Here is a 15,123-nt window from a genome sequence, read left to right as displayed (position 1 = left end):
AGTAATTATATTAAAAGATTTTTCATATTATTAGGAGTTAAATATGTTATGAAACATTTTTTTCTGTTTAAAATTTGTCTAATAATTGTTATAATAATCAAGTTTGTTCTACTTATATTGATACTATTAATTTAAATATAAATTTCTAGGGCCATGTCATCTTAGCATTTTGTGCCATTTTACCAAAACACAGTCAGAAATATGAAGTTATTACTGTTATTTATCTTAATGTTTCACATACCTCAACTGTGTCCTGTGTGTAGCCAAACAGTCTTTGATCTAATCCCCATGATGATGATTAAAGCCAGCCAATGTTACATGTCTGCTAACAAGTGCTTGTTGTAGTAATAATCGGTTCCTGTCGGCAATTTGCAATACATTTTATCTATATAGCACTTTGTATACTTCTCGATTTTCTTTTAACAATTTTATTTCACACATATGTTTTGCAATTCATTTTCATATAAATAAAACCAAAATATTTGAAATTTTTTTATAGAAATAATCAAATTTAAAGTACTCTAATTGAATAATTATCAGAAACTATAATCGTTTGCACATTTCAATACTAAGCTGCTGGACAGCTGTTGATTACTGGATAATACATTTGATAAAATTTGCCTAAATTTCAAACAAATAAACTATTTTTTTTCAAAAATATAGCCTACTCCAACAATACAATACACACCATCATGATAGCATTCAATGTCAACATTATGTCATCATTGAAAACAAAGTGTTGATTGTGCATTTAAAATCTATATTCCAATATTGATGCCGAACCCTTTGTCTAAACAGTGGCGTATCAGTTATGAGCGCTCACTGGCTAAACCCAGGGGCACAAGAGCACGAGCAGCCCAATGTAATTACCAAGTGTTGGAGAGTGCTAAACGTTTACCCCTTGCTTTACGCCGCTACATGCCCCATGTTCGCGCTGAGGAACTTTTTAATTCTCTAAAAGTGTTTTACCCTATTTATAATGGCAATTTTCCAAATTGAAATGATAACAAATTTTTCATAATGTTAATTTCTAGAATTCGACGTGAAGAAGAAGCATTGAGACTGGAGAAAGAGGAGGCAGAACGTCTTGTCGAGGAGAAACGACTTGAAGAGGAAGTCCGTAGGCGTGAGGAGGAGTTAGCGTATGCTATGCAACAGGTCATGACCCACTTTGATGATAGTATTGCACAGGTATCCATCTGCTTGGCTTCTATATCTTTACATAATTCTTTTTCATTTCGTTTGTTTGTTTGTTTGCTTCTTGTTCCTGTATACCCGAATTATAATATATACTTAAGGTATTGGCTGTGAACAGTGTGATTTGTGTGTTGTTAAGGTTTTAATGTTCTTTAGTTATTGAAACATGGTTTTTAGATAAATAGATAATTAGTTTACCAAAATTGATTACAAATTTGTCTCTTGCACAACATTTCGCCAAAGACAGTGCAGTATTACGATCGTCTGCATAGACCAACATACCTAGTGAGCTTCTGATATTCTGGATTAATGTTCCATGTGATGAGATTCAATCACAAAGTTCATTGGTTTGTAAGCATGTACACGTTTGTTATACTCCACTGCTTTGTATTGATGCAATGTTGTGTGAATTAAAACAATTTTTAAATAACTTTCATTTCTAAGATTTAATGAGTGAGTTATTATAAAAGTAGATTAAAGTTATTAGGTTTATCCAAGCAATCTATTATATCTGATAGAATAAAAAAACTTTTTTAATCAATTTAGTATTAATAATTACTATTATTATAATAAAATAGTTAAAACCACTTTTTTAACTAGAAGAATCTATAAACTTGCAAAAGGCAAATTTTTAGTTCGCACTTAATATTATTTTATTTAAACAATACTTATTAAACATCTAAAAATATAAATCCACTTTTAGAAGTAGTATTCCATGACTAACTACAGGCTAATGCATAAGAAAGCTTTTTAAGTATTATAATTTTCAGCTAATACACCCCACAAAAACAGAACACCCCAACACACGCCCACAAAATATCACTTGGGTGATGGTATTCCACAAAAGTTGATTAATAGTATATTTTGTTTTTTTAAATCACAAGAACAAAATATTATCACATGGACTTTAAGCTCATCTGAGGTGGTAAACCTACTTGTATATAAGTAAATCATTCATGTTGACAGCACAAAATTTTAAAATTTAAGTATATACCCATGTTTTAAATTAATTTATTAATTATAAGTATATACTTCTTCACTTTACGCATGAAAAAGACCTAAAATTCAACCAATCCAACTCTCTTTTTCCAACATTCCCATAAATTAATAATTATAAATTAGTATTATAGTTTTATTAATTATATAATAGTTATAATATAATCATTATCTTCAATAATTAAAGTACTTTAGTATTGCTATTAGTAGATGAGGTGTGGCACTACCATTTACTAATATGGGAATAATTAAGCGAATCATGTGAAGAAATTTGGCAGGACAATTAATTAGAGCAACTATTTGGTGGGGTAATTCATTCCAATACAGAGGTCTCAGTAGACTAGACCTACACATAGTGCCACCCCTGTTGTAATAGATTTTTTTAGGCCATCATTATATTCTATGCATTTTACATGTAATTCATTTACTTACTTACAGTTGAATTCTCCCTCCGATCTAAATTTAGACAAATATTATGGTGACATGGTAAGAATAGCAGAAACATTACCTACATCTTTAGCAATCTAGTGTTCTGGTCTTGAAAAAAAAATAACCATTCATTTTACTGTTTGAATTAATCTATTTTAATCTTTAGAATCAGTATTTTTGCTGAAATCATTATCCATACCCTTACCACACAAAAGATAAATTCAACTTGGTTGACAACCTCTGACCTGGGAAGTGTTATTTGCACTAGAATTTTTTTAATGTCATTTTGGGAAAGTTAACCGATGGATTGTTGTCACTTGATATTTTCATTGAAGAATATATTTCTTTACTGAAGTATGTATTTCTGTATGGAGGTTACAGTCTTCACTGACAGTCTGTGTGTCCCACAACCGTACCTGCTACCTCGTAGGTTCCTGTAGCCTTCATTTCCTTTAAAAATCATAAAAAAGAATGATTACAAAATAGACAAAAATGTATGACAAATGAGTAGACTTATTTTCCACTCAAGGTTTGTTGCTAAGATGAATTTTAATGTGTGGCTTAATTAACTTTTGTGTGTGTTTATTATAGCTGTTCTAGATTCCTTGTAGGCCTATACTTCCAGTTTAATTAATATCTAATTAACACATTAATTATAATTAGAATATGACTAAAAGTTATCCATTTTTTAATGTTAAAAGTAGTGTTTGTTTCCTGACGTTATGTTTGTTTTTATTGTTTGTCAGATAGATTCTAACAAATTAGATTGCAGTTCTTCCTGTAGACATCAAATGTTTGTATATACATGTATTTTGGAAATGTTTCTATGATCTTCCATTATTCTCTCTCATTACTGCTTTGCTGACACACATATATATAATGCACTTAATTAGAGAGTTTGAAATGCATTCATAGTTTGAAATCACACTCACCTACGAGTACACCTAGAACTCACCCACTTTTCACAATTAATCAGGTGTGTGCTCACTCTATATTGAATCCTACTTATCTACTGGATTCAACTTGAGATCTCTGCAGCTATACTATCATTCTTCACTTCAGTCTTACATGAATACTGCAGTAATTATTCTTGCTGCAGTAGCCTAAATAAACAGAATTGTAGGCCTGGTAAATTGCCTCAAGCATTGTAATTAGTATGGTGGTTTAAATTAGCAATTCTTGACCTGGAATCTTGTTGTCTAATATTGTGGTGGATCTCTGCTTAACTGTAATGCTTAAAGCAACTATCAGTACACTATTGAGTACGCGGTCATATACTCCAATTCACATACATGTACTAGCCATGAAATGCCCAGTGCAATCATATTGTGTTCAGAACAGCATCTGTACAATAATAAAGTATAAATTACCAACATATCCATGCACATACCTACATCCATCTTATTGATGCTATGCAATCTTATTTGTATACATCTGAACATCTCTAAAATCACTTCATATACTTTTACACAATCAATTCAATCAAGGCTGTGAAATGTTTAATACTGACTATATGATACACTTTGAAAGTGGTCAGTTGCAGATGCTATCACAACACAGTTTGTGTGTAGTCTTTGGTACATTATAAATCAATCAAAACATACTTCTTTGTAGAATCCCCTTTAGCATGCATTGCTTTATATCAAAATATGTATTTACTAATATTATATGATATAGTATGTTTGTTATGAATATTAATTTCTATTTACAGCTTGGTAGTTTTATTAATTAATATGTTTTAATGAATATAATAATTTGTATGTTGTATAACCACTGTCGCATTTAATACAATTTTATACCAGTGACCTTTGAACTTCTACCCATCATCCTTTAGTGTATTTTTTATTGATCTCTTTGCACAGTGTTATGATCTAGTTGTTGAAATTAACCAGTTGATATTTAACTACATTAAATCGAGATACTATTACCTGTATAATTATAGTATTTTGAACACAATTGTAAATATTATGTTAACCCAAATGATTCCATTTTTAATATAGGCCTACTTATAAAAGTAAGTAATGTCTCTCTCTGATATGAAAAGGGTCAATATTGATGACTTTTTATTGATTTTGATCATGATAGTTTGAGGAAGCAGATCAGGATTCCGAATACCAAGATGATGATCCAGATGAAGACAGTGTCTCTCGTAAATCTGATGACCTCCAGTACTGGGAGGGATATCTTAATATGAAATGTGGTACAGTGCTGAAATTAGTTTATTCTTATTAAAATAGATAATCGATAATAATCAATGAAAATCTATAGTCCTTTTGTTAATAAGAGAGAATATGGTGTAATGCGTAAATATGGATACAATAACATACAGTATTGCTAGTATCCTTCTTTAGACAAGGTACTTTCTATACTATTACGTAAAGTGATTTCTAAAAATAGTGAACCGTGACTTACAATGTATTTAAATACCATACAAAACAGCTTAACTTACCGTAATCAAAATAAAGTATTCGAAAAAGTAGACGATCATCTCCCATTTTGCTAATCATTGTCGGTGCTGCATTGTAGCTGCTGTGGGTCCAAAAGTCCTAGCCTTAATTTATTTAGTTATTCTGAGAAATATATTTACCTTTTAACATGATCAGATTTGGTAGAAAATCATGTATATTAAAGTTACTCTATGAGTTAATTTCTTCATTTTTAAAACAACTCTGTTTTCTGTCAGGTGGAATGGTAAATACCTGGAAGAAGCGATATTGTGTTCTTCGTGATGAGACACTGATGTGGTTCCGTGCCAAGCAGGAAGCACTGAAATCAGGATGGCTGATGAAGAAAGGTGGTGGAACAAGTACATTATCAAGGTAAATTAACTGCACTAGAGGCTATAGTACAGTAGGAACATTCTGAAATAGATAAAGCAATCTGATTTGAGTGTCTGTAATAAGTTGAATAATGTGATGTGCCCATATATGGATATGATGATGTCATAGTTTGATAGTGTAGACAGAGCTTTAAGAATTAAATGGTTTCACCATTTTGTTAAATACTTTTCATCCTCTCCGCTGTTTTTCTTTGAAAAAGATGGGAAATCAACATCACTCCTGGAAATGTAAATCATACCATGTACCTTCTGCTTTTTTGTCCTTATTTGTTATTCAACAGTATGGTGTGGTTTTCATGGCTGAAAAAATTAGATATTAGAATTGTTCATGACAGAAAAGAAATAGATATTTAGAATGTTTTCCCTGGCAGAAAAGAAATAGACATTTAGAGTGTTGTCTATGACAGAACTGAAATAGACATTGACAGAGTGTTGTACATGGCAGAAAAGAAATGGAAGTAGAGTGTCATGCATGACTTGGATTATACAAGCCAGACAAATTAATGACATGTATTTTATTGCTTGGATTGTATTTTATACTTTCATACTTTACTTGTGTTTTTAGACGGAATTGGAGGAAGAGATTTTTTGTATTAAAGGGCATTGAACTAGCATACTATGAATCTGACAGTGATGGAGCACCTTGTAAAGGAATTATTAACATTAAACAAACAAAGTTAGTATTCAATTTTTTTTTTTTTAATTTATCTAAAATGTTAAAGCATTTATATTATAACTGGATGCATCCTATATGATCTCTATCATCTTGTGGTGTCTGAAGTCGGCACTCTTTCAGTCGGTCATCGACAAGGCTGTGTTGTACCAGGGCATCGGGATAACCCCTACTCTTTTGAAAAAGGCACTGGGTTCTTTAAGTACAGCCAGATGTGTACAATGAAACTTATCCAAGAATGCCTTGAACCTGTGGTGATATTATCATTTCAGTCCCTGTTGTTGAGCCATAAGAGTGTTTCACATAGACCAAAGATTACTCTATTTTTTTAAAGAAAACAACTTTATTTTTTATTTTAATTTTTTTTTTTTCATTTTTATTGTTATCTTCATATGTTAAAGAAGAGAATGTATGTTTTGATTGATTGATTGATTGATTTTACAGAGATATACTTGATAGCAGTTTTGGCAGAGAGAGTTCATTGGACATCATCACTGACAAGAGAACTTACCACATTGTTGCAGACAATGCTGATGATTTGAGGTAAATTAATACATTGTCATTTGTTGGTAAAACATTAACACCTTCGGCATTTATCTGTTACTGCTGTACATAAGCTTTTAATTTTTGTCACCATAAGATAATTTCTCTTTGTGATTTTCACTATTTCTTTACTGCCTTCCTTGGTCCATAAAGAATGTAATAAAAAGGTCCCCTAAATATGGCAGGTACCAAAGGAGGATGCACATTTAGGAACATCTTTACATCATTTTATTTTAGTGAGTGGTTCAGTATATTGATGCGAGTAAAGAACGCTAATGAATACGAACTCAAACAAATGCAAGATGAGGATGCGAATCCGAAGAACGCTATCGGCACACTTGATGTTGCCGTCATTGACTCTGTGGTACCAGTACACCTTCAAACAAAACCGAATGCGTTTGCAATCATCACAGCTGAGAGGGTCTTCAATATGTCTGCTGATTCACCTGAAGATATGAATGGATGGTTAAAAGGTAGTTGTATAAAACATAATAAATAAAATCCAGTAAGATATTTATAATAGCTAATAGGGAGGAAAGTCTGAATCAAGTTTTCCACAAGGCTAAGAATCAAAAGCGTCATCTTATAAGCAATGATAGTCATATTGCACAAAATGAGTTATGACGAAAGAAAAATCATTGAATTGTTCTTTATTCAAACAAATATATATTTATAATTAAATTTGTTTTTGTTTTGCCTGTTAGCTCTAACTCAGTACCATAAGGGTCAAAGGACGTACAGTAAGGAAGAGATCCTCATGAGTGGTTGGCTGACCAAAGAAAACACAGGAACAATTTCACGTCCTGGCATCACACGTAAAAAACGCTACTTTATTCTCACTAGCCATTCCTTAGACATCTACAAGAGCGTCGACCTTCAGCATAAACTTGGTGCAATAGCACTGAATCGGTTATGTTCGGTAACCGTCCCAGACGATAAGATGTTCAAAGAGATTGGTAAGTTGATCAACTTATTTATTATCCAAAACTTGAAATCCATATACAGGTTTTTCTTTTAAATGTTACAAACATTAGTTTTTGATTGACAATAAAACAACAAAGATACGTGTGGGTTCTTTTCGGTGGTAAATATAGGTGGAGGAAGGGTGGAATGTTTGTGGATCGACAAAAATCATAAACAATCTGATAGAGGAAAAAAATGTGATGCTGTGTTATTGTTAAGAATTTTTTATTGAATAAGAAAACAAGAAATATATTTCAAAATTCCACAGTATGACATTTTTTTTTTTGGCAGGATTCAATATTGAACATTTTCCCAATTAAATAAATATAATGTACAATCCTTTTGTCAATTGAAGTGATTGTTTGTCATCATGTGGGTGGGTGACTGTCAGGTACAGTAGCTGTCCAGAATAGTTGTCTGGAGTAATTGTCTAGTGCTTGTCCTAAATGTCTTCATTAAATTCTAAACAGTCAAATATACTATCTGTGATTACTGCATCTTTTGTTGAAATATATGAAATAAAATATAATTCATATATTAAATTAAATAACAAAGAAAATATCAACATCAAAGGCATAAAATGGTAAACTTTAATGGGAAATTTATTCCCTATAAATATCGTAAGGAATAATTATGCTGGATTAACAGGTTTGGAATGGTGCGGTTTGCTGGTCATGACGGCATGTTGGAATAATGCTATCCCATAATGCATAAACATGTTAATTTTTAACAAAGGAATGCAGTTTGTGGTGTTTGCTATTTACTGGGTTTAATAGTGCTTTTACTTTAATTTAAACTGACAACTTAACTAACACCTTTAATGTCTAATTTATACTAAATTTATTCAATATTTTACACTTTCCAAAGATTCACATATATACTTTGTTTATACACTTCTACATTTTCAACCTTGTATACTACATTTTTTTTACATTTGCACTTTTTATTGATCCGTCAGTAATAACTAAATCTACAAAATACTGATTTTACTTCAAATAATAAGCAATATTAAGTGTATTTAAGAAAAGTTAATTTTAAAAATTACGAAAATTACAATTTGAGTAAATTACATGATTTGGTTAAAGCATGGATGTTATCAATCTAGCATTGTGTTTCATAATTTCATTTAGAGTATGTTAGTATTATTTTCCATACAAACTGGCTCTATGGCACTCTAGCTTATCCTGGAGTTCTATGGCTGTAGTATTCAAGTCCTGGGAAAAAGTTTTGGAAAATAAAGGAAAACTAGTTACGGGAGAACACTCGTGATGACTGTATGTTAGTTACATTGAGTTGAAATCAGTTGCTCAGAGAGCTTCATGTTGCCCAGTTGAGTTGAGTTCCGTGTTGAATGACCAACCTTAACAGAATAATTAAAAATACTAAAAAATGAAATTATGATACAAAATCCCCCATCATTGTACTTGTTTCATAATGTTACCGTATATTCATATACATGTTACAGTATTTATATATAATCATAGCATATATTTTTTAATATATATACATTTTTAGACTAGTTATTTATTCCATTCCGTGTCCCTGATAGCTATATCCTATATTATAGTTTTTATTTTGTAGTTAATCATTATTTATATCTCATTGTTTGATGTAACTTATATACTATCCATAGCACATACCATATTTGTTGCATCTCATATTTAAATCTTATTTTATCAACTTCCTATCATTCAAATATATTATATATACATATATTATTTTTCACATATGCACCAGCTGATATTATATATTTTATAAGTAGTTACTAAGAATATGCAATGAAGGAGGACAAGTTGTACATTGGTAAACTAATTTTTAAAAAGTTATGAAGTGATGACCAGCTAAGCTATATTGAATTCATTTTTATGAATAATGAAAGCTTAACTTCAGTTACATTTGACAAAATTGAGAAATCATGAAAGTGTAACTTGAAGTAATAAATATATTAGAAGATAGAGAATAAAAATCTTTAATTTAAATAATATTATAAAATTAAATTAATTTAAATTATAAACATTTTTGGTTTTAAACAAATGTATTAAGTAATAATTACCTGAACACCTTGCAGACTACCCACCAGAGTTGGTGATAATGAACGGTAACAGACGATCCCCTCCCTCCGGTAACCCCGAATCAAACCGTAGAAGCTCGTTTAGTTTTGGCCGCAAAAGCTCTATCAGTGGATTGGCAACTTTAAGCCGTCCACGTTCCAACAGTAGACCATACGTTAGAGATTATGGTAGGTATTGTGGGTAGGTAGTGGCATGAATTTAGGAACATCAAAAAGGCACGCTTTTTTTGCACGTTTTGCATGGCTCTTAAACAATTAACAATTTTAACGTGCTGGGAAAACAATAAAATGTTTGTTTTTTAATGGTGTATTTTTTTTTTGGATATTAAGTTTTGGGTTTGTGTGCAGTTTTGAAATCAATACATTTTATTGGTTTTGTAGGTAAAATCCACACTAATTTCAACTTACATTTACTTAAATTCATGTTCATTTCAAAATAATACATTATAATGATAATTTATTCACAGCAGTTAAACAATAATATTGTCATTACAGAGTTTTAGCATAGCACAGGTGTTCTAATATACGAATGTGCAAATGAACAAACATTAGAATAAAATGTAAATCAACACAACACATTGCTAACTTTTAAATGTTTAGCTTCATTTGCAAATACTTTGCATTCTTCCATTATGAATATGCAAATATTGGAATTTAAATGAAGGTGTCATTGCACAAATCTAAATGTTGCATATATTACTTCTAGTGTCATGAAATATTTCAATTTTGTTTGGTAGCATTTTGTTTCAAACAAATCAAAACTTTTATCTTATACCTAGTATAATGCATTCCATATCAGGATCAATTAAAGATTTTGAATAACATGGGAATAGATAACAATTTAATCTTTAAAACAAAGATTTTTACACGATATGGTTTGATTATCAGGGAACGAATTGCATCTAACTATTCATAAATGATAATGTAAATTTAAAAACTTAAAATTCATGATTAACCAGTAATCTTCATTTTAATAACTTCATGTTTTTTCCTTTTTAGGGAATCATCTTCTCATTCTTTACTTAAAGTCCATTCACTTAATTGCTCATTTAAAGTATATTTTACTCCTTTTCTCCAATAATGATAAAATGAAACTATAATTGTATATGGAACAAAACCTATTGTAATGCAACATGAATTTCATTAACTCTGCTCATGTACAATGAATTGGGTTGAAGTTATTTCATGTTGCATCCAACAAATTATACAATCATTTGCATTTGGACATTGTATCTAATATGTTGTTTTGTCCAATACAGTTTAACGAGTTAAAATGAACTTTAAATAAAGTGAATGCCTGGTATTCTAACAGCTTTTCTCTAACTAACAATTGCTACTTTTGTATTTTTCTTCCCTTATCTATCAAATTTGATGTCGTGTTCAGATCTTCCACTTCCAACAAACTCTCCAGTGGCGTCTCCGACGATGAGGAGACGGAAATTAAGCTGGGGCAAAAAGAGTAAAATTAAAATGGACCTAAGAACGGCTATGTTTCAGGGTGGTATGTTTACTGAATGTTAGTTTAGATATATCCCGACGTCTCAACCCAGACAACAATGCACACCAGTTGCTATATTGCAATGCTTTTTTTGGTCTTTCACGTTTCCTTATTCCCACCAAATTGATACCCTCTTGTGATTATTCTGTACCATTTAATATACTCTTGTAGTTCTGTTGTATAGAATTGTATACACCACCACCCATTATTATTGCATGTTTGTTTACTATACCCATTTGAATATTGTTACCTACCATTTTTATTCCTGTTATTTTTTTGGTGTTTTAATTAAAATCAGCATTCTCTCATTTTAGTACTCTTCCATCTGTTATTCAGTGTCATTAATTTACCATTTTTATATTGATGTAATATTAAATTGTGCATGTACACATGGATTATATTTTAAAATATATATATATATGTGTCAGTAAGATAAAAATTATCATTTTTTCAATCATTTTCAATGTTTGTTTTAATCATCATCATTGTAATATCTACCGTATATTCGAAATAGGGCTTTTTAAAATCATTATTTTGCATTCGTTTTAGTATATGTCTCCCAATACCAGACACATGGGATGATCTAATATGTTGGGTTTTCCATAAATTCTGGAATCTGAAAAATTGTAAAAAAAGAATCTAGGACCTTTTCAAAAACTTAGTCGTAGAGAGTTCGTTTCAGGAAAGTCGACTATATTATTTTACATTTCTTTTGAGATTAACAAATCTACAAAACTCTTTGCCTTAAGTATAAAATATTGTAACTGTCAATATCATTTGACTGTTTTAGGAAAAATTATTGGAAAACCATAATTATCATTAACTATTGCTACTAATAAATATCTCAAATTTCATCGAATAGATTACTAGCCCAACTAATTTGTGAGCTTTATTATACATTTTCATTACCTCAAAAAGGCTAAAATTCTTTGATCATTTAAGAAAATGGTTAAGTTACCTTTTTCCTCCAATTACGGCACAGTTCATGTTCTTCCCACATTTTACATCTTCCCATCACATATTATTATTATTTCTAACCTCTGCACATAATTTTATTTTGGTTTTATTTTAATCACATTATTTTATTTTTTCCTGCACTTTAACCATTACCCCCAAGGTCGAAGGCACACATGGAGTTCCAAGATGATGCGAAACTTGTTTCGTTGTTATCCACGTAGTAAACCTTCGTGGCTACATGATCTACGTGAGAAATTACAAATTAAATGAATTTTGCATTCAAACTGGTTCTTCTTTTTCTTGCTCTTGATTGCTTCTTTTGCATTTTAAATTTGTACATCCTTATTTTCTTAATAAATTATAATTAGTTTTGATGACCTTCAATTTTTAAGATGACATTTTCAAAATTCATCAAGAAATTTAAATCGAATTGGCAAAATTTATAATTTTATGAATAGATAAAATTATATAAACAATCAGTAGTCCCACTTTATGTGAATTATAATTCAAAAGATTAACAAATTGGAAAATACTTTAAATAAAATGTTGATTGGAAATTAGTACTGTATCTTCATATTTCAATTCTATCTTACCTAAATAAAATTGTCTTTCTCATGCATCAATGATTCCTTGCCTTTATGTTGTTGTATATTTTATTATTATTATATTTTCATTTATTATTTAATCTAGTTAATTTTTTTAACTTTCTTGTATTTAAATATTTTCTTTTTCATTTTTTGTTCTCAGTTGGATTGTAGTAGTTGAGTCACTTTGTAAATTTAAATGATTTTGTTTTTGTAGCATGTTGTATGCACAACAAATTGATATTTATGTTTTTCTATGTCTCCCCGTAAAGTTAGTACAAAATGTGTATTTAAAATTTAAAACAGGTATTATGTGAAATGTTTAACATATTAAATGTATGAATGAATTAAGGGCAATAGTAGAAATTACCCTGTTTTTGTCATAAAGTAATGTTGTTTTTTCCCTGTTTTGAAATTCTGTTTGTGTTACTTATCTGACTTGTGTTTCTGTATATTTTGTATATAATTGTATTTTTCTTTTAATGAATGTTATAAACCTTACTATTCAAAAGTTTTGGTATCATGATTAGTTTAGTAAGATTATATGACTAATATAAACCATACTGATTGGTCATTTTCATTTAGTTTCAGTCAATAATTTTATCATCAAATAAGCCTTTTCACTTATCAATCATACCCAAGATTTGTTTTTACATGATGGAAAATTCCAATACTTGTTTTACGACTACTAAAATGACCATATCCGAAAAAGAGCTTTCGTTGTGGTTTATGATTAAAACTTTGAAAAGGCTTTAATACATTGATTTAAATAAAGAGAGCTTTGTCTCAAACTTGACCAATGCATGATAATGGTGATGGGTAAAAAGAGGGCAGCAGTCAATTTTTAAATATGATTTTGCCTGCTTTGCACACAAGCAACATCCGTCATAAATAATTTTTTTTTAAATATCTTTACTTTTCAAGATAAAATGAATTTTTGTTATTCTATTTATTTATTCTACTATTCAAAGAAATAATGTATTATTATTTTAAAATGTTATCTTTGTTTTTTAGGCACATGGAAATTTACTATACACAGTAGACGTTATTCGTACAATCTGTTTACACCTTCGAATGACGAAGCTTGGAAATGGACTTACGCAATTCAAGAAGTCATTGACAGTAAACCACCAATTGAAACGCCCTCTCAGATTCTAATCAAGGAATTAAGGGTCAGATATTTTTTTCCATTTTTACTGAGGTTAAAATTCGCTCAAACATACTGTCTAAGGCTTCATTCTACATACTTTTGTGTAAACTGGTAAAAAAAATAAGAACAAATATTTAAATGCTTTTGTTCCGGTTTTAGGAGTATTCTATATGTATATTAGATTTTTTTTCCTACATTAATATAGTACTTGATATTAGAAAAATGTTAAAAACTTAGAAACTTGTTTTAAAAAAAAAAGATTTTTTCAATTCAACTTTACTTATCCACTGAATCTCAACTTAACTTTAACAATCTTAAAATATTATGTAAAGCATAAACATTTTAAAAAGTGTATAAGATTATTTACTCTTCCCTGCCTGAACTCTCTTCTTTCATTTAACAGATGAGTACTGTAAGTTATAAAATATCTCTAACATTACCATAAATATATATTCTTTTTAATCTTATTACTGTACTTACTTTTTTTAATACAGGAAGCCAGTTTAAATGGTTATAATGACGAAATAGATAAGATTTACAAGTTAAACCCAATCCTACGTAATGTACCTTACATGTTGAAATCACCACTTCTTCCACTGCCCTATGGACAGATTATGAGTTCAAGTAAGTACTAATGGTGATAAATTAAGCGCTCAGAAAAAAATGTTCACTCCTCAGTACGATTAAAGTATATTGATCGAGTTCTTTTCAGAACTATATCTATCTATCTATACCACAAACTTTATATCAACAACTGAATAAAATAGCAAAATGCAGAGAGCAACCAAGTGTATTTAATATTTCGGCCCATATTGAAGATATATCATTCAATATTTTAACAAGCTTTGGTGACATCACCAATATATGATAACTTGAGGTTTTGAATGTTTTTGTGCAGAGACAAGCATTTGCGTAAGGGAAAGGATTATTAAAATCCAACTTTATAAAATGGCATGATCAGCAACACTATAAACAATACATTTCTAAAAATGGGAACACCAATATGGTAATATTGAGATGAATGTGTTTTCATATAAATTTAATGTTTGAAAATGGTGTCTATTATAAATGTACTTATCAGTAAATGTTTTTGATAACCTTTTTTAGATTTAGACAAAGGTTATACCACATTGCAAGATGAAGCAGTCAAGATATTTAACGTATTACAGGGGTCTGAGCAATTACCAGATCCAATGCCAGTGATACAGGTAGGAACATCAATG

The 15,123-nt window shown here is 30.0% G+C and overlaps 2 protein-coding genes across 10 annotated transcripts in view; one reads left to right on the top strand and one right to left on the bottom strand.

The window, feature by feature from the left end:
* LOC144841564 (NADH dehydrogenase [ubiquinone] 1 alpha subcomplex subunit 10, mitochondrial-like) overlaps window positions 1–15,123 on the bottom strand; it is a 242,600-nt gene that overhangs the window by 53,905 nt on the left and 173,572 nt on the right. The window lies entirely within an intron of this gene.
* LOC144841532 (unconventional myosin-X-like) overlaps window positions 1–15,123 on the top strand; it is a 92,341-nt gene that overhangs the window by 68,085 nt on the left and 9,133 nt on the right. For 2 of the 9 annotated variants that reach the window (XM_078697900.1, XM_078697899.1), the window contains exons 23-36: window positions 1,035–1,191; window positions 2,632–2,679; window positions 4,708–4,822; window positions 5,306–5,441; window positions 6,027–6,137; window positions 6,579–6,677; window positions 6,915–7,150; window positions 7,382–7,633; window positions 9,709–9,879; window positions 11,096–11,212; window positions 12,327–12,413; window positions 13,765–13,922; window positions 14,395–14,524; window positions 15,008–15,108. In XM_078697900.1, coding sequence (XP_078554026.1) covers window positions 1,035–1,191; window positions 2,632–2,679; window positions 4,708–4,822; window positions 5,306–5,441; window positions 6,027–6,137; window positions 6,579–6,677; window positions 6,915–7,150; window positions 7,382–7,633; window positions 9,709–9,879; window positions 11,096–11,212; window positions 12,327–12,413; window positions 13,765–13,922; window positions 14,395–14,524; window positions 15,008–15,108 — 1,918 coding nt within the window. The remainder of the gene's footprint in view (window positions 1–1,034; window positions 1,192–2,631; window positions 2,680–4,707; window positions 4,823–5,305; window positions 5,442–6,026; window positions 6,138–6,578; window positions 6,678–6,914; window positions 7,151–7,381; window positions 7,634–9,708; window positions 9,880–11,095; window positions 11,213–12,326; window positions 12,414–13,764; window positions 13,923–14,394; window positions 14,525–15,007; window positions 15,109–15,123) is intronic. The other 7 variants (XM_078697908.1, XM_078697901.1, XM_078697902.1 and 4 more) reach the window with 6 other exon arrangements.

This window comes from Antedon bifida, chromosome 4, assembly GCF_963402885.1.
Source record: "Antedon bifida chromosome 4, ecAntBifi1.1, whole genome shotgun sequence".
Taxonomy (NCBI): Eukaryota; Metazoa; Echinodermata; class Crinoidea; order Comatulida; family Antedonidae; genus Antedon; species Antedon bifida.
This window is presented reverse-complemented; position numbering and strand designations above follow the sequence as displayed.